At 48.8% G+C, this 22,865-nt stretch overlaps 1 protein-coding gene across 1 annotated transcript in view; it reads left to right on the top strand.

The window, feature by feature from the left end:
• PGM2L1 (phosphoglucomutase 2 like 1) overlaps window positions 1-22,865 on the top strand; it is a 51,276-nt gene that overhangs the window by 5,210 nt on the left and 23,201 nt on the right. The window contains exons 2-3 of the mRNA XM_084270230.1: window positions 16,220-16,387; window positions 19,848-19,954. Of these exons, the coding sequence (XP_084126356.1) occupies window positions 16,220-16,387; window positions 19,848-19,954 (275 nt within the window). The remainder of the gene's footprint in view (window positions 1-16,219; window positions 16,388-19,847; window positions 19,955-22,865) is intronic.

Raw genomic sequence — 22,865 nt, 5'->3', positions numbered from 1 at the left:
ACAGAACAACCCTGAGCAATGCTACAGGCTGGGGGAGACTGGCTGGAGAGCTGTCAGGCAGAGAAGGGCCTGGGGGTGTTGGGTGACTGACCATGAGCCAGCAGTGTGCCCGGCTGGCCAGGAAGGCCAATGGCATCCTGGCTTGTGTCAGACACAGTGTGGCCAGTAGGTCTGGGGAGGGGATTGTGCCCCTGGACTGGGCACTGGTGAGGCTGCACCTCGAGTGCTGGGTCCAGTTCTGGGCTCCTCACCATAAGAAGGACATGGAGGTCCTGGAGCGAGTCCAGAGAAGGGCAGCCAGGCTGGGGAAGGGGCTGGAGGGCAAATCCTCTGAGGAGCGGCTGAGGGAGCTGGGGGTGTTGAGCCTGGAGGAGGCTGAGGGGAGACCTTCTCAGCGCCTCCACTGACCTGCCAGGAGGGTGCAGAGAGGTGGGCGATGGTCTCTTCAGCCAGGGGACAGGAGATGGGACAAGGGGAAATGGGCTCAAGCTGCACCAGGGCAGGGTCAGCTCAGATGGGGGGGAAAAGTTCTTCCCTGGCAGAGTTGTGGGGCTGTTCCTTCCTTCTTTCCACCCTTCCTTGTTGCCTAACTTCTCCCTTACTACCTGCTTGTGCTGACACAGTGTTAGCGTGGTTGTTCAGGGAATGGATCCAGGGTGGTGGGGGGAAGGGAGTGGATTTGTTATTGATCAGACTCCCTGCAGCTGCATAAATATTTTCCTGACAAAAGTAGCACAGTAGTGGGAGCAGCCTGGGAAGGTGAGAACTACCTTCCTCAGCAGCAGGGAGCTACAATGCATCACTACAGTATCTTTTGGTCTGGTTTATTTAAAACAGATCTGTAGAAATGACTGTTAAAAAGCAGTTCTATAAGGTTTCCTTCTTTCTAGTTTTGTATTGGGTCAATGTAAAAGAGGTGGTTTGTCTGCTGGCCTGTGCCACTGGCTCCTGGGGAGCCCTAAAGCACCCTGCCCTGGTGTCTTCCACATCTGTGGGCTACTCTCTCAGATTTATTCACTTTATATATGTATATTTATGTATGTATGCATGCACACACATATTTAAAGATGCAGAAATGTAAAGGAACAGGGACAAGAAGGAAAAACCCCAAAAGGCTACCACACAACTCAGCACAAAGTGGAAGCACAAACCAATGGCTTTGGCAATCAGAAGCTTTATTTTGAAGAGCTTAATGTCTGTGTCTGGAGCTGCAGCTGTCAAAGATGGGAGAATCTACCATCACAGTGGTCATCTTCCATCCCCTCAGCCAGCCTGGAGGTCTCCCAGCCTTCTGCCAAGGCTGTCCATCCCATGTCTCACTGATGGCCTTCAGGGCCAACCATGCCACCTGCTTCCTGGTGACATGGGCCACCACCAGTGTTCTAGCCAGTGCATCACTAGTGATGGTATCAGGAGCTCATGTAGACTTTGGACAGTGCTGCTGAGGGTAGAAGGATGGGAAGCTCCTTCTGCCCATGGCAGTGAGAAGCTTCCAGCTCCCTGTATGACTGTGGTGAATACAGACAGGATACTTATCTCTGGGAGGAGAGTACAGGAGTGTGCTGTGGTCAGGGCCAAACCCTCTGTGATGTGCAGGAAAAATGAGAGGAAGAACAACCACCTTACTCTCCACTGCCTGGCACAGCCCCTGGTGTGCCCATCTGGGGCTGGCTATGCCACCAACTCCTCTGTGACATGGGTCAAGGCCGATGTTCTCTTGCTGTGATATGGCCAGGGCTGATGTTTCACTGGGACATGGACCACTGAAGCAAGAAGAAACAAGGGGGGTATGGGGGTGACTGTGCACTGGCACAGGTTGTCCAGGGAGATGGTGGAGTCTCCATCCTTGGAGATAAATTCAGTAGAAGCCATAACAGGATCTTGGGCACATAACTCTGTGTCCCTGACTGAGCATGAAGGCTGGAAAAGATCATCTCTGGAGGTCCTCTTCTGTGAAACAGAAGTCCAGGTACCAGGATTTAGGAACAAAACAGAACAAGATGAGCTCACAGTGTAAATGTATTGGCAGAGACAAGGGGTGTTGTGTAGGGAACATTCTACCTGTCAGCTACAGGCTGGGTGGAGAATGGATGGAGAGTAGCCCAGAGGAGGACTTGAGGGTGTAGGGGAGCAAGAAGTTCAACCTGACCCATTGCTGTGTGCTGGCAGCCCAGAAACCCCGCCCTGTCCTGGGCTGCATCCCCAGCAGTGGGATTGGCAGGGCTGGGACAGGGGGATTCTGCCCCTCTGCTCTGCTCTGGGACACAGACCCCTCGGCAGCGCTGCCTCCAGCTCGGGGGTCCCCAGGACAAGGAGGACAGGGAGCTGTGGGAGCCAGTCCCCAGGAGACGATGGGAGGGCCGGAGCCCCTCTGCTCTGGAGCCAGGCTGGGAGAGCTGGGCTGGCTCAGCCTGGAGAAGAGAAGGCTGCTTCTGGGAGAGCTCCCAGCCCCTTCCTGTCCCTCAAGGGGCTCCAGGAGAGCTGGAGAGGAGCTGGTGCCCAGGGCAGGGAGGGCCAGGCCCAGGAGAACAGCCTTGAGCTGCAGGAGGGGGATGGAGAGGGGCTGGGAGGCAGAAATCCTTCCTGGGGAGAGGGGAGGCCCTGGCAAAGGGTGCCCAGAGAAGCTGGGGCTGCCCCTGGCTCCCTGGTAGGGTTCAAGGCCAGGTTGGATGTGGCTTTGGGCACCCTGGGCTGCGGGGGGTGTCCCTGATCATGGAAGGGGGAGCACTGGAGATGGGACTTAAACTCCTTTCCCTTACTTACAGCTATATGTAGAGGCTGAGATTCACTCCACCGTCACCTCTCCCACTGCAGTAACCCAACTGATTGTCACATAAGAATGTTGGTGCAGTCGATGACCAGAATACAAAATCTCCATTAGAGGAGGGAACAAGAGTTTAAAATTTGTAAGGGAAACTGTAAATGAGACATCAAAGCAAGTGCTACTGCTGGTCTTAATTGTGTATGCAAGGTGATTAGCTGTGCCACTGCCAGTGCTTGGTTTCTGTTGGTCAAGAGTTCCTCCAAATTGGTACTTGTCTGAGTTCAGGTCTTAGAGACTGACCCTGAGGAGAAAAAAACCCCACAAAACAGAAGCTTAAAACAATGGCTGATTAAAACCCCAAAGGCTGGCTGGCAAGGCTTGATGCACTTAATTTGTGGCTGTCAAATGAGCTGAATTGAAAGCAAATTTGAGACTTTCCCCCCCACCCCCTTTTCTTTCAGGCTGCATATGCCAAGAGTGCCTGCAAAACAAGAAATGATTGCTTTAAGAGTTGTAAACTGCCACTTACTTTGACAGGTTATTAGCTTTGAAACCCAACTCTGGCAGTAAGTACACATTATTAACATGATTGGGAGTGAAAGAGCCAGTAAGAAACACTCAGCTAATGCCCTCTCACTGTAATTCTCCAGTTGTTTCAGATTATGTATCTTGACGAGCTACAAAGAGTGTAATTATGTTTCAGTAGGTAACCATGCAGTACATGGAAGACTGAGGATGAAGCAGGGTAACACAGGAGGACCAGATGCTTAGAGGGCTAGAGCACCTCCCCTATGAAGAGAGGCTGAGGAAGCTGGGCTGGTTCAGCCTGGAGAAGAGAAGGCTGTGGGGGGACCTCATTGCAGCCTTCCCGTCCCTGAAGGGAGCAGAGAAACAGGAGGGGAATCAGCTTGTTAAAGGGCAGAGACTGGCAGGACAAGGGGGATGGAGTGAAGCTGAAGGAGGGAAGGGTTAGAAGAGATTTTGGTGGGGCAAGCTCTTTCCAGAGAGTGGTGAGGGGCTGGAAGGGTCTGCCCAGAGAGGGGGTGGGTGCCCCATCCCTGGAGGTGTTCAGGGCCAACTTGGATGGGGCCGTGGGTAAATTTGTGTAGCTCCAGGCCTGGAGGTTGGTGTCCCTGCCTGTGGCAGTGGAGTTGGAACTCTGTGATCCTTGGGGTCCCTTCGAACCCAGACCAGTCTGGGATTCTGCAATTCTATGAACACTGAATTCAGCAGAGTATAAATTTTTGTTTATTTTGTAAATTTTATCAGTACAGGCTGGGGATATGCTGCTGGAGAGGAGCTCTGTAGAGAAGGACCTGGGGCTCCAGGTGGGTGACAGGGTGGCCATGAGCCAGCAGTGTGCCCAAGGAGGCCAATGGGATCCTGGGGAGCATCAAAAGGACTGTGGCCAGCAGGTCAAAGGAGGGGATCCTCCCCCTCTGCTCTGCCTGGGTCAGGCCCCACCTGCAGTGTTGTGTCCAGTTCTGGGCTCCCTGGGATAAAAGGGACAGGGATCTCCTGGAGAGAGTCCAGAGGAGGGACATGGAGTTGATGAAAGGCCTGGAGCATCTCCCCTCTGAGGGAAGGCTGAGTGAGCTGGGGCTGTTCAGCCTGGAGAGAAGCAGCCTGAGAGGGGATCTGATCAATGGTTATCAATGTCTGAAGGGTGGGACACAGGGGGACATGGCCAGCCTCTTCTCAGTGTCTGTGGGGACAGGACAAGGGGCGATGGCCTCAACTTGGAGCACAGGGAGTTCCACACCAATCTGGGGAAGAACTTCTTCCCGGTGAGGGTGAGGGAGCCCTGGGACAGGCTGCCCAGGGGGGTGTGGAGTCTCCTTCTCTGGAGATATTCCAGCCCCGTCTGGACACCGACCTGTGTGACCTGTCCTAGGGAGCTGCTTTGGCAGGGGGGTTGGACCCGATGGGCTCTGGAGGTCCCTTCCAACCCCTACAATTCTGTGATTCTGTTTAATGAAAGCTCAACCCTTTTTTAAACTTGGTGATGTTATAGAGTGTCAACTACTCCACAAGACTGCAGCAGGATATGATTCCCCAGCAGTTTTGTCCTCTTCCCGCTTCTTAAAAGCCATTAAAACCACTTTAAAGCTCCACAGTGCCACTAATACATGTTATACACAGAAGCCACTTTGCCTTTTTGCATCCCTTCAGAGTTATTGTTTGTCCCCAGAAAAGGCTTCATCTTCTTCTCCTAGGTCATCATCTCTTCTTGGAGCTCCTCACCCTTTGTTGCGAGGAGCCGGAGATGGTGCGTGGCACAGCTGACTGCATCCCTCACCTGTTTTTTGGAAGGAACAACCTAACTTCACACAGGCAGAGCTCGCACCTCTTTGTGGGAGCCTTGCAGCTCTTGTCCCCTCGGTTCTGCTCTTCTTGAGTGTTCATTGTGTCCAGGGAAGAGCAACAAACCTGGTGAAATCCTGCAAGGAGCAGCTGAGGGAACTGGGGGAGGGGAGACCTTATTATCGCTCTCTACAAATACCTGCAAGGAGGATGTAGAGAGGTGGGGGTCTGTCTCTTCCCTCAGGTAACAAGTGATAGGACAAGAGGAAATGGTTTCAAATTGTACCACAGGAGATTTAGGTTAGATGTGAGGAAGAATTTCTTTACTGAAAGGATTGTCAAGTATTTGAACAGGCTGCCCAGGCAGGTGGTGGAGTCACCATCCCTGGAGTGGTTTAAAAGGTGTGTAAATGTTGTGCTTGGGGACATGATCTAGAGGTGGACCAGGCAGGGTCAGGCTGTGGTTGGACTCGGTGATCTTAAAGGTCTCTTCCAACCCAAGTGATTCTATGATTAATCACCCCCTGACCAGCTGATGGAGGGTTTGGTTTAAATCACAGAATTACTGCCTACAACTACCTGAAGGGAGGATGTAGAGAGGTGGGCGATGGTCTCTTCAGCCAGGGGACAGGAGATGGGACAAGGGGAAATGGGCTCAAGCTGCACCAGGGCAGGGTCAGCTCAGATATGAGAGAAAAGTTCTTCCCTGGCAGAGTTGTGGGGCTGTGGAACAGGCTGCCCAGGGAGGGGGCTGAGTCCCCACCCCTGGGGATGTTTAACAGAGGGGTAGATGAGGTACTTGGTGATATGGTTTAGCTTAGGACAGGAATGGTTGGACTTGATCTTAAAGGTCTTTTCCAACCTTGTGATTCTGTGATATATGAAATTCCTGACTGAGAACTAAAGTCAGAAACAACATGGGCAACTTGCAAAAACATTTTATGAGGAAGCAGTGCTGGCTTTCTAGGAATGCCTTGTGGATATGGACCATTAAATAATTTTGTAGGAAAAAGATGTAGTACCTTCTGTCTTTTTTTTTTTTCTGCTCATGTAAGTGCAGAACTATACTCAGACCCTTGCCTGTGAGGCAGCCTGTCTCTGCCCAAACATTTCTTCTTTTAGTTTCCTTGTGACAATGAACCTGCAGTACTGTGGGAAAGGTTTTCATAGTCTCGTTCTCTTTCCAGTTGTTAATAATGCAAAAGCCCATGTGCTGTGAGAATGAGAGGGCTCTGTGAATGTGCTTGGTAGAAGCTCCTTGAAATGGGATAGGAAAACACTGCTGACCTCTGGTTGCTCTTTACTTGCCACGTATCAAGTGGCAAGTCTCAAAGCTATTTAAAAATTAAGAATGCTCCACAAATTGACATCTTAAAATGGTAGATTGCCACCTCTGAGGACACTTGCATCACGTTTGTAGGTGCTGCTGGATTGGGAAACAGGCTGTTGAGGACAGAGTTGCTGTTTGGGGGGGAAGTACTGAGCCAGGGGAATGGGCCAGCAGGGACCTTAAGTCAAATTCAATGAGGACAGGCTGCACTTGGAGGTGTGGTGATGCAAGCTGGGACTTTGCTCTGCTGGAAAGTCTCTGTGCTGAACAGTGGCCTCCCCTGACAGCTGAGGATGTTGACAGCATCCAGAGCCAGCATGGGGATGGGATTATTACCTCCTGTTATTCAGTGCTTCTAGCCTGTGTCCAGATAGTGTGTCTGGTTTTGGGACACCCAGTACACAAAAGGTATTGACAAACTGGTGCTAGTTCAGCAGAGGAGGTCCAAGTTGACGGGGGGCTGAAGCGCTCGCCCTGAGGTGAGACTGAAGGAACTGGTGCTGCTTTTCTTACCTATCCTTCTCCATGGTAAGAGCCACAGTCAGAAACCCAACTCCAGCCCAGTCACCAGCCAGAAGCAGCTCTTCCCTTCCCTGTCCCTTTTCTGGCCCCAGCAGCCTACGTTCAGGTAGCTCCTTCCAGGGCCCTCCTTGCCACTCTCACCTTATCTGCCGCCTCCTTGCACGCTGCTGGCAGTGGCCAGGACCCCTTTCTCACCCGGAGCAGGAGGAACAGCATCTGTTGCCTCTTGATTGTTGCCTTGTCCTGCATCCTGACCTATAGATGTCTGTGGTAGTGTGCAGCTGCAGAGGTTAGGGGGCCCTGTGGCATGGCAGCTGCTTGTCAGATGAGTGAAAAGCTGTTTTGCTGGCTACAGAAGTCCCCCCATTGCTGTGGGGTGTGGGTCTCTCCTCCATCCCCAGTGCTGCCTTCTTCCCTGCACTCTTTGCCTTAAGGATGCTGGTCCCTGTGGGCTTGAAGGACTCTGCCAGATGATTTTCCCCCCAGTAAGTAATCCTCTGAAAGCCAGCCAGTAGCTGTGTGGGGCTTAGAGGCTTTGAAGGATCTTTCCTTTCTTTGGGTGGTCCCGAGTGCTGCTCAGTGCTGAACTTGGGTCTGTGCATGTACATTCCTACTGCAACAGGTAGACCCTGCTGAAGCTATGGTATGAAAATTGAATCAGCTTCCTCTTGTCACCTCTTCCCTAATTGCTTCCTGGCATGGGATAGCAAGTACAGCCTAGTTACTGGATATTCCCTGCTCAGCTTCACAGGGCAATGAAGGAGAAGGCAGTGCCTGGCAGTTAGACCTGAACCCACTAGGGTATCCCTACCAGACAAGTCACCGGGCTTCTGGAACAGCTGGGGGATCCCAAGTCATTCCACAGGGTTCCTTACAGAAATGCTGTTGTCATATTGCTGACATCCATGGAATGTATGGCTTTAGAAGCACTGTGGGCTCTTCAAGTCCTTAAATCCATGAGAAGAATTTGAATTTCTTTGTTAGAGCTATTGGTAGGGCAAGGATGTCTTAAAGCATTGCCTTTAATCAAGAAGGACTGTTTTCATGTGAAACAGCATAGTTTACTTCTGCTTAAGACAGGAAGCTTTAGACAATTTTGTCTTTGGGTTTGTTTGGTGTTTTTTAAAGAATGCTAAAAATAATGTCCAAATAGTGTAGCTGACAATCTCTAAGGAACTTCTCATTTGCTTAGGTTAGGCCTCTGCCTTGTGATTAGCAGAGCTTGCTCACACACTAATCCAGGCCACGGTGAAGAGTGGGCACTTTGTGTTTCTGAGCTGAGGTTGGTGCTGCCACTGTGCTGCTGCTTTCCTTGGCTTCAGAAGCCTGAGAAGTTCCTTCCTAAGCAGTGGTCTCTTACAGTTATTTTTGAATGCATTAATGAACTACTTAATGCTGGAAATAAACTTCTCACCTCAATGGGGAGGGGCAGGGAATGGGAAATGGGGGTTTTCAGTCTGTTCCTCCTGAGTTGTCTTACATCTTAGCTGGGGGGAGGGGGGAGCATTCCACAGCACCCCCCATTCCCCTGCTGCACTGTGGGGTCCCACCCATGGCAGGCAGTCCTCCTCAAACCTCTCCAGCATGAGTCCTCTCTATCAGGGAGTCATCTCCTCACCATGTGCCTCAGCCCAGCTCCCTTCTATGGGGTGCTGACTTTTTGGGCCCAGACTGCTCCAGCCTGGTCCCCCACAGAGGCACAAGTCCCTGGCAAACCTGCTGTGGTGTGGATCAATCTCTTCACAGGCTGTAGATGTCTCTGCTCCCCGTCCTTATCCATGGGCTGCAGAGGACACCTGCTCTACCATGGTGGTCTCCACGGGCTGCAGGGGAATCGCTCTCCAGCACGTGGAGTGCCTTATTCTCTGGCCTTGTTGTCTGCACAGCTCCTTACATTCTGTCACTCCTTTCTCTGGTGGCAAAATGCCCCAGCCTGCAGGTTTTTTTTTTCTCCTATATGTGATTTCCAGAGGCGCTGTGACCATCACTGATGGGCTTAGGCTTGGTCAGCAGCAACTTTGGCTTTGAATTGGCCAATGTTTACAGTTTGGGGCCTGCAGAGAGCTTCTGGCTGCTGCTTGCAGCAGCCATCTCGGCACCACAGCTACTCAAAGCCACAACATTCCACTCCTCACCTCTGTGAATCACACGTATGAGGACTGTCCTTAAGATACCAACAGAAATTCTCTACAATTATTCCACCCCCAGCTATGTTCAGTCTGTTCTGCCCATTCCCTAATCCAGTTAGTGTCCTTATCTCAAATTCTTCGTGCCCCAGGTTGCATCCATAGGTGGAGTTGATGTTATTTCCTTGAATCTTAGAAATACAGTGGGATGCTGCATAACTTGAGTCATCTGATACACCCTCGTAGCACATCTGGCTTCACAAGATGGGGAATATAATGCTGATGGGGAGACTTACTGTGTGTGAAACTGACTGCAGCTAATAGGCTTTGTGTAAAGGCATATTACACTTCTTCATGACCCAGTCTCTAATGGCTTGCTCTGCTGTGTGTTTTAACGTCACAGCTATTCAGCTTTGAAAAATGAATCTTTGTAAGAGCTGCTGTGAAACTTTCAATACACTACAGATGTATTACTTAGATGTCTGACTTCATTTCATACCTGTTAAGTGAAAAAGAAAAAAAACAACCCTGTTTTTTTTGAGAATTTGCAGTAAGGTTAGACGTCAGCAGTGGAAGCTGTCCTTATCTTTTAGCCCCACCTGACTGCAGAGCCTTTTAAACACAGTGCTCATGGAATCACAGAATGCTTTGGGTTGGAAGGGACCTCAAAGCCCATCTAGTTCCAACCCCCTGCCATGGGTAGAGACACCCTCACTAGACCAGGGTGCCCAAAGCCCCATCCAACCTGGCCTTGAACACCTCCAGGGATGGGGCTCCACAGCCTCTCTGGGCACCCTGTGCCAGGGCCTCACCCCCCCTCAGAGTGAAGAATTTCTTCCTAATGTCTAAGCTAACCCTGCCCTCTTCCAGCTTGAAGCCATCGCCCCTTGTCATAGTCACAGACTGGGCTTGGTTGGAAGGGACCCCAAGGATCGCAGAGCTCCAACCCCCCTGCCACAGGCAGGGACACCAACCTCCAGGCCTGGAGCTACACAAAGCTGCTCAGGGCCACATCCAACCTGGCCTTGAACACCCGCAGGGATGGGGCATCCACTCCCTCTCTGGGCAGCCCATTCCAGCCCTTCGCCACTCTGTCTGGAAAGAACCACCGCCCCCCAGCCCCCAATATCTCATCTCACCCTTCCCTCCTCCAGCTTCACTCCATCCCCCTTGTCCTGCCACTCTCTGCCCTTTAACAAGCTGATTCCCCTCCTGTTTCTCTGCTCCCTTCAGGGATGGGAAGGCTGCAATGAGGTCCCCCTGCAGCCTTCTCTTCTTCATCCTTGTCCTGTCCCTGAACTCCCTGATGACCAACCCCTCTCCCACTTTCCTGTAGGACCCCTTTAAGGATTGGTCGGCTGAAACAAGGTCTTCCTGGAGTCTTCTCTTCTCCAGGCTGACCCAGCCCAACTCTCTCATCCTGGCTTCATAGCAGAGGTGCTCCAGCCCCCTGATCATCTTCATGGCGTTTAAGGCCAGGTTGGATGGGGCTTTGGGCAACCTGGTCTAGTGAGGGTGTCCCTGCCCATGGCATGGGCTTGGAGCTGGATGATCTTTGTGGTCCCTTCCAACCCAAATCATTCTGTGATTCCGAGAATACAACCTGAGCAAATTAAAATGTTGTTAGGATGCTCTTTGACTGACTCATTTGTTTTTCCTGGAAATAAGTAACATGGCTTCAATCAAAAATGCATATTAATCTAATTGTAAAGTAAATGTGCTCTTGCTTCAGGAGAGCAAACTTTTACCTCAGCTTTGCAAAACTTCAGCCCATAAACTGGGTAAAGCACCATTCTGTTCTTGCAGGCAAATGATGCAGCTTATTCTACAAAGCTATTAACCATGCTGTGTAATTTAATAACCTTATTTTAAGCCAAGCTACATGCTGAATTATGATGAGTGTGAAATGAGTCTTGCCTCAGCCTCTTTTCAGATTAGTCATTTGTTTTCTGGTTGATTGCCTATGAGCAACAACAAGAGAAGCTTTTGCTTCTGGCATTTAATATTTGTTGTGCCTCATTGTTTTCATTTTATTTATAGGCCTTTTTTTTAGCTGGGTTGGGAGTAATGGTTCACTTTGGTTGCAGAACCATCCTAGAGCCTGAACAATAATGGCTTCTTTTTCCATTTTAAGGCATAAAGAACTTAAATTTTATTCCAAATTCACACATCTCATGCTGCTGGTTTTCAAGATCTGTTGTCAAGCAGTGGAAGTAGTTTCAGATTTTAAATAAGTTTTATTGAATGATTTTTTTTTCCTTACTGAAATTTCATGCATCTCCCAGAATTGGGCTTCTCACAACACTTTTCAGATCCTCTTGAGTAAGGTCCCTCTGCAGAGCACCTTTCCCCCTGCTAAGGGGAAGGCAGCGAGGGAGCTGAAGCTGGCTGACCTCTGTTTTAAATGTCAGGGGTGCTTTGCCCTTGCCTTTCAGATTCCATTGGCCTTTTTTAACTCTTCCTTAGGACCCTGCTTGAAGCAAGAGCATTTCAGAGCAGCGCTTGTCCAGCCTGGGCTGTGGAGGCAGTGTTTTTTCCAGCTGTGTGTCCCTTGGCCAGAGGAATCCCAGACATACTTACAGACTGGGAGAAGAGCTCCTGCTGAGCAGCCCTGCTGAGAAGGGCCTGTGGGTTCTGAGGGATGAGAAACTCCACATGAGCCAGCAGTGTGCTCTTGCAGCTCAGAAGGGCAATGGGATCCTGGGCTCCATCAGCAGAGGGGTGGCAGCAGGGACAGGGAGGGGATTGTCCCTCTCTGCTCTGCCCTCGGGAGGCCCCAGCTGGAGTCCTGTGTCCAGAGCTGGGGCCCCAACACAAGAAAGATGTGGGACTGTTGGAGAGGGGTCAGAGGAGCCATGGAGATGATCAGAGGGCTGGAGCACCTCCCCTATGGAGACAGGCTGAGGGAGCTGTGCTGGTTCAGCCTGTAGAAGAGAAGGCTGTGGGGGGACCTTACTGCAGCCTTCCAGTTTCTGAAGGGAGCAGAGAAACAGGAGGGGAATCAGCTTGTTAAAGGGCAGAGAGTGGCAGGACAAAGGGGATGGAGTGAAGCTGAAGGAGGGAAGGGTGAGATGAGATACTGGGGGGAAGTTCTTTCCAGAGAGAGTGGTGAGGGGCTGGAAGGGGCTGCCCAGAGAGGGGGTGGGCGCCCCATCCCTGGGGGTGTTCAGGGCCAGGTTGGATGGGGCCCTGGGCAACCTTGTGTAGCTCCAGGCCTGGAGGTTGGTGTCCCTGCCTATGTCAGGGGGGTTGGAGCTCTGTGATCCTTGGGGTCCCTTCCAACCCAGACCAGTCTGGGATTCTGTGATTCTATGTTGTAAAAGGACAGATAAGGATGTTCTTCTGTCATCGTTTCTCTTTATCAAACTGGAATCACCTTCTCTCACTTCCCCCCAGGCATGTCCGTGAGAGAGTGGTTGCTATTACCATGACTATCTAACTCTAATCAACATAAGTAATTTAATACTAAAGTGTCTCTGGCTTTGTCCCATTGTTTTCTAGCCTCACTATTAGTTGAGGATGCAGAGTAGCTATGAAGAATGAGTAGAGTGTGTGTACATGCGTTTTGTACACTTGGAAGTCTGTTGCTTTGACAGTGACACAAGTCTCTTACCCACCCAGCTCCATAACCTGCTGTGTGCTGCATGGGATTGACTTAAAAACATCTGTAGCACTTTCTACCTTAAGGTAAATACTCCATCTAAGCCTTTAAATGTATTCTCTAGACATGGAAGTGGCAAATGCTTGTATTGCTGCATAAATGCAGTGACTCTGTTTAAAATAGAGTGGGTTTCGGGCCAGAAGAACTGCTTCTTATTGTTGTATTTAGCCAAACCTTTATGCCTCCTCAGGTACCTGTTCCTTGTAGTTATGGGATTTAGATGATAAAGGTGTGGGATCACAATATCTTAAAATGTGTTCTGCCCTGATTTGTCTGGTGTTTGTGTCCCTTTTGTTGGCACAAGGAGCCTTCCTGTGCAGATCAGAAATACTGAAATCACCCTTGCACCTTTGTCCAGATTCCTGCCAGTCTGTTCAGATCCCTCTGAAGGGTAGAGAGGCTCTTCAGAGGGACCTGAACAGAGTGTACCATTGGGCTGAGACCAACAGGATGAAGTTTAACAAGGCCAAGTGCAGAGTGCTGCACATGGGACAGAACAACCCCGAGCAGCGCTACAGGCTGGGGGAGACTGGCTGGAGAGCTGTCAGGCAGAGAAGGGCCTGGGGGTGGTGGGTGACTGACCATGAGCCAGCAGTGTGCCCGGCTGGCCAGGAAGGCCAATGGCATCCTGGCTTGTGTCAGACACAGTGTGGCCAGTAGGTCTGGGGAGGGAATTGTGCCCCTGGACTGGGCACTGGCGAGGCTGCACCTCAAGTGCTGGGTCCAGTTCTGAGCAACCAGAGAAGGGCAATCAGGCTGGGGAAGGGGCTGGAGGGCAAATCCTTTGGGGAGCAGCTGAGGGAGCTGGGGGTGTTGAGCCTGGAGAAGAGGAGGCTGAGGGGAGACCTTCTCACCACCTACAGCTACCTGAAAGGAGGTTGTAGAGAGGTGGGCGATGGAGGTCCCTTCCAAACCCTACAGTTCTGTGATTCTGTGAAGTGTAGAATGAAGTGGTGTAGCAGTCGGCTGGCGGTGACACCAGAAAAGGAGAATATCTCTGGCTTTTCCATTTGAACCACAAATCTGTCAATATTTGATTTTTTTTTTCTCCTCAGAAGCATAAAGCTTCTTCAGAGGGTTCTTTGTTTATTGGCTGTGTTACATTTGGTGTGTAAAAGTGTATTCCCTGTGAACTTTTAAGGGGGAAAGTTGTTTTTAATTCTCTGGGGTTTACTGACAAGACTCCTGAGATCCCTGTAAATACAGTTAAAATCCTAAGTTTGGAGAGCAGTGAAATTGGCTCTTACAATGATGTGTGTGATTATCTCTAAGAGTAGGACTTTATTTATTGGCTACAAAGATGATGAAAGGCCTGGAGCATCTCCCCTCCAAGGAAAGGCTGAGTGAGCTGGGGCTGTTCAGCCTGGAGAGAAGAAGCCTGAGAGGGGATCTGATCAATGGGTATCAATATCTGAAGGGTGGGACACAGGGGGACATGGGCAGCCTCTTCTCAGTGTCTGTGGGGACAGGACAAGGGGCGATGGCCTCAAGTTGGAGCACAGGGAGTTCCACACCAATCTGGGGAAGAGCTTCTTCCCGGTGAGGGTGAGGGAGCCCTGGGACAGGCTGCCCAGGGGGGTGTGGAGTCTCTTTCTCTGGAGATATTCCAGCCCTGTCTGGACACCGACCTGTGTGACCTGTCCTAGGGACCCTGCTTTGGCGGGGGGGTTGGACCAAATGATGTCTGGAGGTCCCTTCTAACCCCTATGATTCTGTGAGTTCATTAATTAACTTACTTGCACTGGGTAGAAGTGGGTTGCAGTATATCCTGAAAAAGGAAAACATCAAAAATGTCTGGGATTTTCTGAGAGAAACACCCATCTTTATCCAAGTTTGGGGTAAATAGGCCTTTCCACTCTCTTGTCCTCACCTCACTAACCATTAATGTAACTTGAAAAGACAGGCTTTATTTTTGGCTATACATTGTCAGCTTTATTTTATCATGCCTCTTTGCAGACCTTTCCTGGAGGTGGGGAGGAAGGAAACACTGCTTTGAAGTTAGTATTTTTGTCTGTCTCCCAGGAGCATAGTTTGAGGATTAACTTGTGCTACCTGCCTTGGAAGAAAACCTGCTCGAAAGTCCGTGCTCCTCACTTACCCCTGTTCTAATGGCTGGGTAAATGCATGAGTGTATCAACATCAGCAAGGGCTCTTGAACCTTTTTATAAGCAAGGGAGGTACAGAAAAGAATAGGATAGAAATGAGTTACAATTGTGGTGGTTTCGCCCTGGCTGGAGGTCACATGCCCACCAAAGGCGGTCTACCACTCCCCTTTGTAGTTGTACAGGGTAGAAAATATATATTGAGGCTTAGAAGTCAGTGTAAGGACAGGGAGATCATCTTGTCATCAACAAGTTGGGCAAAACAGACTCAACAAGAGTGAACGAAAGAAAACTATCTAATTTATTACACTGCACTATACACAGAGTGAAATCGGAGTCGGGCAATGAGAAGCACAACCAGATCTTACAGCACCTTCCCCCACCACTCCCTTCTTAGCAGACTATAGTCAGGATTTTGCTCCCTTCTTCCCTCCTGTTGTGGCACAGGGAGGGGCTGGGACTGGGAGATGGGGGCTTTGATCAGTTCCTTGCAAGTTGGTTTCCTTCTTGGCCTGGGGGGGACACATTCATTCCACACCCTCCCCCTGCTGTGCCGTGGGTTCCCACCCGCGGGAGACAGTCCTCCATGAACTCCTCCAACGTGAGTCCTTTCCCCAAGGGCTTTTTCTCTTTCATCAGCTGCCCTGCTATGGATCACTGGTATGGGTGCAGCAATAAATCACAATGTCTCTCCAGTCCTCCACGGGGTCACCAACCTCCCCCCAGCAAACCTGTTCCGGCGCAAATCTCTCTCTCACTCATCTCTGTGTCTCTGATTCTCTCCATGGGCTGCAAGTGCTGGTAGACACTTGCTCCAATGCGGGTCACAACATCTTCTCTATGTCTCCACCTGCTCCATCCAGCATGGAGCTCCTCCACGGGCTGCAGCTGGGGTCTCAGCCTCTTCCATGGAGACACCCACTCTACCATGGGTTTCTCCAGGGGCTGCAGGGGCAGCCCCTGTCTCTCAGGCACCTGGGGTGCCTCCTCTCCCACCCTCGCCGGCCTTGGTGCCTGCACAGCAGGTCCTCACATCTTCTCACTCCCTTCTCCAGTGGCAAAATGCAGCTGCTTGTGGGTTTTTTTTTCTCCTATATGTGATTCCCAGAGGTGCTGTGACCATAGCCGATTGGCTTAGCCCTGGTCAGCAGCAACTTTGGCCTTGAATTGGCTGATGTTTACAGTCTGGGTCTGCAGAGAATTCCAGCAGCTCCTTCCAGCAGCCATTTTCTGCAGCCCCCATTCTCTCCCAGCGCCCAGCTATGCAAAACTGTGGCAACAATGAAGGCTTGTTGTGCACACAGGCATTTTATGGGACAGTAAGACCTTGTTGCACCACAGAACCCACTGACCATACAGTCCAGATCCTGATTTCAAGATCTAAATGAAGACTTTCATCTTCTTTTGCAGAATGAAAAAACCAAAGAGCAGATTGAGAGCTTGTTACAGAATGGAAAACATAAAGAGTTACGGGATCGGCTGTGCTGCAGGCTGACCTTCGGGACTGCCGGGCTTCGCTCTGCTATGGGAGCTGGCTTCTGCTACATCAATGATCTTACAGTGATCCAGTCAACACAGGTAAGATGTGTAGGAGAGGACTGAATGATGTCACACTAAACGTTTGGGTTATATCATGTCTCACTGAGCTGAGGGTGGAACACAGCAGCCATTCAATGAGACAGTAATAGCATGAAGTGTTTAGTGCTGGGAGGAAAGTAGCTTGACTGGGTGTAACAGGCCATCTGAAGAGGCAGATTATAACCACTTCCACTGGAATTTGGCCAATAAAGTCTGTTATGCTGCTCTAAGGTTGGAAATCATTAGTTGTCATAAGAACTTATAGTATTTGTCAAATACAAAACAAAAAAACCCCAAGAAAACCTAAAAAAGCAAACTCACCCCAACCAAACAAGCCTATTCTTTCCTTTTTAGCCAAAGTGGCAGGTTTTACTAAGAAAAAGAACAGCAAGTAAGATGAAAAAGCAAATGTAGACTGGCTGTGAAGAATATTGATATTATAAATTGTTTAACTTCAGAGGGAACCTTCCCCTGAAGTTAAGAAACTGGTTGTTCCCTGCAACTGGTTTGGATAGTTATAGAAAATACTGTGGTCAAGTGCATTGGTGTTGCTGTAGCGCTCTCTGTACCTCTTGGTGTACCTCTCTAAGTAGAGATGCAAGAAAGAAATTTGAGATACAAAATTAAACTCTTTAACTGCAAATCTTTGTTACATATTGTATCAGAGTGGTTAATGTTTCATGTTTTATTCATGATTTAATATTGGTGCCTTTGGGTTAGCGGTATCATTATACAATTATCTGCTAAGAAAACAGTGGAAAGAGATGTTTTTGAGGACTAGTTCTTTGAAGTTTGGAGTAGAATATTTGGGGATGGACTTCCTGACTTGAGTACAGACAGGGAGATGTTGGAACTTAGATGTAGCTCTTGACTTCCATGTTGATATATATTAGTGTTGGAAAAGGTCTCTTGGGATGGGGGGTGTTTGTGTGGTAAAGTTTTAGCCAGGGAGGCTTCAGCTTTAATTTCCTGCTCCTCTGCTGGAGATTAGGGTCTGCTGGGTGTACATTTAGAAGGGCCTGATGGAGGCTGCATTGGGGACATGAATAGCATCAGTGCTGTGGTGGGGAAGATTGGTGGTTCCTCGCTTCTGACACAGTCTTTTAGGTTCTTTTGAAGAGCTGTTTGGGTTGATTAGTGGTCAGAAATACAATGTTCTGGATTTTCTTCTTCACTGTCTTTTACCCTCCTTTTTTCCTCTGTTGGTGTTCATCATGGATGCCAGAAAAGGGCTGAACAATGATCATTCTCAGTTTCCCTCCCTGCTTCTCTTTCAGGCAATGTTAATGGATTATATGTGTGCTGATTGTCTGAATAAACCAACCTGTTGATTTATAAAAAGTGAAATAATCTCTGCTTTTCTTTAAAGCTCCCTCAGTCTCTCTTCGTAGGGGAGGTGCTCTAGCCCTCTGATCATGATCCTTGGGCTCCCTTCCAATCTAGATCACTCTATGATTCTATGAACAAAACTTAATGATGTGATACAGTTGGTGTCCACTGATCCCAGTGGGAATGAGCCCAAGAGATTAGGAAAAAAAAAATCTATTAAAAACTAGTGGTGGAATTGTTCAGAGCAGTATAGTTGCTTTAAAGAAGCTCAGTTCTCTTTGAAGCAGAGTAAATATGTTGATAATGTGGAGCAGTTAATAATAATCACTTTCCTTTTTGGCCTGTGCAGTCTGAGTTTGGAGCTGCTCACGCTGCCGGCGCCTGGATGTTACATGTTGCCTTTGTGTTTCCAGTCTCAGGGCAGCGTGACTGAGCTTGGATCAACTGACTGATTACACATTCCTGGCAGAATGTGAAAAGTTTCATTTTCGACAGCAGGGAACGTGTTTGCAAGTTGAATTTCATGGGCATTGCTGGGTTCTGAAAGTAGCAGACTGGCTGGTGTTCATCTGCTCCCTCTGTGGGGCTCCTATTTTTAGTTGTTTATCAAAGCCATACATCACACTGAAGAAAGCAGTCCCTGGGAAGTGGATTAAAACTCATTTCTTAAGTGAACTGCCTCAGAGTTAATCTCTTTTGAGTTCTCTTGTTTCAAGTAGCAAATGACAGAGAGTTTTGCTGAACCTAATCTGAAAATGGGCAGCCCCACTTTGTCCTCAACTGCTGCAGGAATCAGTGGCCATTAACACAGTCAACTTCAGTGTAATTAAAATATTTCCTTCAATTAAAATAAATCTTCACAGAACCACAAGGTTGGAAAAGACCTTCAAGATCATGAAGTCCAACCAATCCCATCCTAAGCTAAACCATATCCCGAAGTACTGGGGGTCTGAGCAACCTGCTCACTGCAGGGGGTGGGACTAGGTGGCCTCTAAAGGTCCCTTCCCACCAAAGGTCTCCTGTGATTCCATGCAAGGTGGTGCTAAGGCTTTTGAAGCAGTGCTGAGGAGCAGTCTCCTGTGCGCTCTGCACACAGGGCACAGACAGGGCCTGCCATACACTAACCTTCCATCCCCTGAGTGGATGGGCTTTGAAAACACAGATGTTCCTCAGGTGGTTTGGACATAGAAAAGCTCAGTGTGGTTTGAAAACACATTTTGCTGCTTGAGGCTCTGGCTGGCTCGAGCTTCTGGTCACTTACTGCTGTGCTGCTTTTATTTCCCACAGCTCGCTCTCTCTCTTTCCTTTTACTCCATGAACACTTTGGGGAACAGAAAGATGCTGCTTTTGTGAATATCCTTATTGAGCCTTTATTTCTTGAGCCATATTTTACCTACAGACATTGAGTGACCTTTCATATAAGATGGTGGATGAGAAACTTAAAATGAGCCAGCAGTGTGCTCTTGCAGCTCGGAAGTACTATGGGATCCTGGGCTGCATCAGCAGAGGGGTGGCAGCAGGGACAGGGAAGGGTTTGTCCCTCTGCTCTGCCCTCGGGAGGCCCCAGCTGGAGTCCTGAGTCCAGTAGGACTGTTTGAGAGGGTTCAGAGGAGCCACGGAGATGATCAGAGGCTGGAGCACCTCCCCTATGGAGACAGGCTGAGGGAGCTGGGCTGGTTCAGCCTGGAGAAGAGAAGGCTGCGGGGGGACCTCATTGCAGCCTTCCAGTCCCTGAAGGGAGCAGAGAAACAGGAGGGGAATCGGCTTGTTAAAGGGCAGAGACTGGCAGGACAAGGGGGATGGAGTGAAGCTGGAGGAGGGAAGGGTGAGATGAGATATTAAGGGGAAGTTCTTTCCAGAGAGAATGGTGAGGGGCTGGAACAGGTTGCCCAGAGAGGTGGTGGGTGCCCCATCCCTGGGGGTGTTCAAGGCCAGGTTGGATGGGGCCCTGGGCAACCTTGTGTAGCTCCAGGCCTGGAGGTTGGTGGCCCTGTCTGTGGCAGGGGGGTTGGAACTCTGTGACCCTTGGGGTCCCTTCCAACCCAGACCAGTCTATGATTCTATGATAAGATAAAGAATATGTGTGTGTGCTGCACTAGACCTAATTCTTTCTCCCTTTTTCTCTTCCCAGGGGATCTACAAGTACCTCGAGAGGTGTTTCTCAGACTTTAAGCAGAGAGGCTTTGTTGTTGGATATGACACACGAGGTCAGGTCACCAGCAACTGCAGCAGTAAGAAGTATGAGTATTGATTGCATTTGCAAGACTAGAAATGAAATTGTGACTTTAAAATGCATTCCAAAATGTTGTTGGCATGAACCCTGTGCTCTCTCCCCCCTCGCTTGGTTCATTCATTTTTATCCAGGGACCCTTTTCATGTTTGCCCATGGATTTTTCTCGACCTTATTCACTTTAATTTAAAAATAAAGGGCTCAGTCCTGTGTCCAGATGTGTTCAACATCTTTATCAATGACCTGGATGAAGGGTTTGGATGTTCCCTCAGTAAGTTTGCAGATAACACCAAGCTGGGAGGAAGTGTTGATCTGCCTGAGGGTCGGGAGGCTCTTCAGAGGGATCTGAACAGGCTGGACCGATGGGCTGAGACCAACGGGATGAGGTTTAACAAGGCCAAGTGCAGAGAGCTGCACATGGGACAGAACAAGCCCGAGCAGTGCTACAGGCTGGGGGAGACTGGCTGGAGAGCTGTCAGGCAGAGAAGGGCCTGGGGGTGTTGGGTGACTGACCATGAGCCAGCAGTGTGCCCGGCTGGCCAGGAAGGCCAATGGCATCCTGGCTTGTGTCAGAAATAGTGTGGCAAATAGGTCACATTCTGTGATCTCCCTCAGCACTGGAACTGGGGCAAAGAAAGGGCTACTCCTGCTCACACAGTCCTGGACAAAGACACTGACACAACTGCAAGCACTCTTTTGGGGAGGTTTGGTTTCATTTTATCATTATTGTAACTGCTTAGCATCCCAAGAAGACTAGAGAAGCACATAGTTGTGAATTGATTTGTTCATTTGACATAGTGCTGTCATCAAGCCTGAATTCCAAGCTTTGCTTTGGATTGTTTTGCTTAGGCTTCTGTGTTTTTAGGCTGTGCCTAACCCAGGAAATTTGGGGAGCTGCCTTGCAAACAGATTGTAACAGATGAATTTAAAACCCTGGTGCCAAAGCTGGGTGCATAATGTGCCACAGGTATGTGAAGACCCAGCAGGAAGGTGTGGAGAAATGGGCTTGGGGGAGCGGAGAAACTCTTAGAAGACAGTCACTAGATTCTGTTACACCAAGAATTTTTACATCCCAGAATATTAAATGTTGACAAAAATAATTTAAAAAATTAATCATTAGTTACAGCAATTAACTACAATAACTAACTGCTCACTAGCTGGATAGTAATTAGCTAGTGGGATGGCTTTTTGTAAAGCACACCATTACAACCAGTGTTGCACTCCCCAAATGACAAGGGCTTAGGATTCCTTACCCAACTCAGGAAGCAACCTTCTCAGATTCTTTCTCCCATTTCCTTGCAAAAAGCACAATTTGGCATTGCTGGAAGCTTACATTTTCAGTATTCCAGGTCAAATATTTCCAGTGTGGAAATATTAAGCTGCAGGAAGAATTCTTCTCCCCAAAGCAAGCTTAAATCAGAGGTGCAATATAAATGGTGGTAGATTAACCTTTAGGGATTTTCAACTAGAGGTTAGTATTCTGAATTTATCTTCCAATTCAAATTTCTCCCCATAATGCCTGAATTCAGCCTGTAAATTCTTTGGGGAAGGGACCAGCCTCCCCTTTCCAGCTTGCTGGTATCTGGTATTATAAAGGCTTTAATCCACACCTCTCTTCCTTAAGTATTTAAATCATAAAATCACAAGGTTGGAAAAGACCTTTAAGATCATCAAGTCCAACCATTCCTGTCCTGTGCTGACCCAGATCTCTCAGTACCTCATCTACCCTTTTTTTTAAAACACACCCAGGGGTGGGGACTCAGCCCCCTCCCTGGGCAGCCTGTTCCACAACCCCGCAACTCTTGCAGAGAAGAACTTTTCCCTCCCATCTGACCTCCATGTCCTTCTTATGGTGAGGAGCCCAGAACTGGACCCAGCACTGGAGGTGCAGCCTCACCAGTGCCCAGTCCAGGGGCACAATCCCCTCCCCAGACCTACTGGCCACACTGTGTCTGACACAAGCCAGGATGCCATTGGCCTTCCTGGCCAGCCGGGCACACTGCTGGCTCATGGTCAGCCTGCAGTCAGATGTCAGACCAGCTGGCTGGATCCCATAACCAAGTTTTATATAAACCCTTGTGATACATAAGCAAAACTTGAGTAGTTTCAACTACACTCTGAGCTTTTAAGTGGCTTCAGGTGATATTTGATAGGTGCTAGAAGTGAAATTCTGAGTAACTGAAACTTAGATTACAGAATATTCCTCAGGGGAGATAAGGAATGCTTGTTTGTGAAAACCAGCGAGCAGAGCAAACTGGTTAATCTCTCATCAGTTTTGACTGTAAGCAAGACTTCCAGTGAGCTGCTGAGCTGTGTGGACCTGGCTTGACACGAAACCACTACGGTTTTCAAACAGTGACCTGAGAGAGAAAGAGTTTCCCTGCTGCTCAAAGGGAAAAGTTGATTACAAAGGCAAAGTTTAAAAGCACAGGTGGTGTTACTGTTTCTAAACCTCCTGGACAAATAGTGTCCAGGAGTTTCTTGTGCTTTGCAGAAGTATATTTAATATATTTAGTGTATTTTTATTATTTTGCAATATATTTAGTATATTCATAGTATATTTTAGTATATTTTGATATATTTAGCATTTTTAGTATATTTATAGCATATTTTAGTTTATATATAGTATATTTTAATATATTTAATGTATATATAGTATTTTTTAGTATATTTAGCATATTAATCTGCTTCATGGATATTGTCTGAAGCTGTTGAACAAGGCTGGCAAATCAGCTTTGCAGTGTGAGATCCAGAATCCTTTTCCAAACCTGCTGTTGCAGACATCTGGCACTTCAAACTTTTGGGGAGATTGATTCTGTCCTTGAATGAAGGACGAGTGTCCCACCAGTACGTTTCTGTAGCTGTTTTTTGACAATAACACTGTTTTATTTATATGGTTGACTGAAGTAGCACAAACAA

The sequence above is a fragment of the Gallinula chloropus genome (assembly GCF_964237585.1).
Source record: "Gallinula chloropus genome assembly, chromosome: 1".
Taxonomy (NCBI): domain Eukaryota; kingdom Metazoa; phylum Chordata; class Aves; order Gruiformes; family Rallidae; genus Gallinula; species Gallinula chloropus.
The sequence above is the reverse complement of the archived record's forward strand: the minus strand, read 5'-3'. Positions and strand labels throughout refer to the sequence as shown.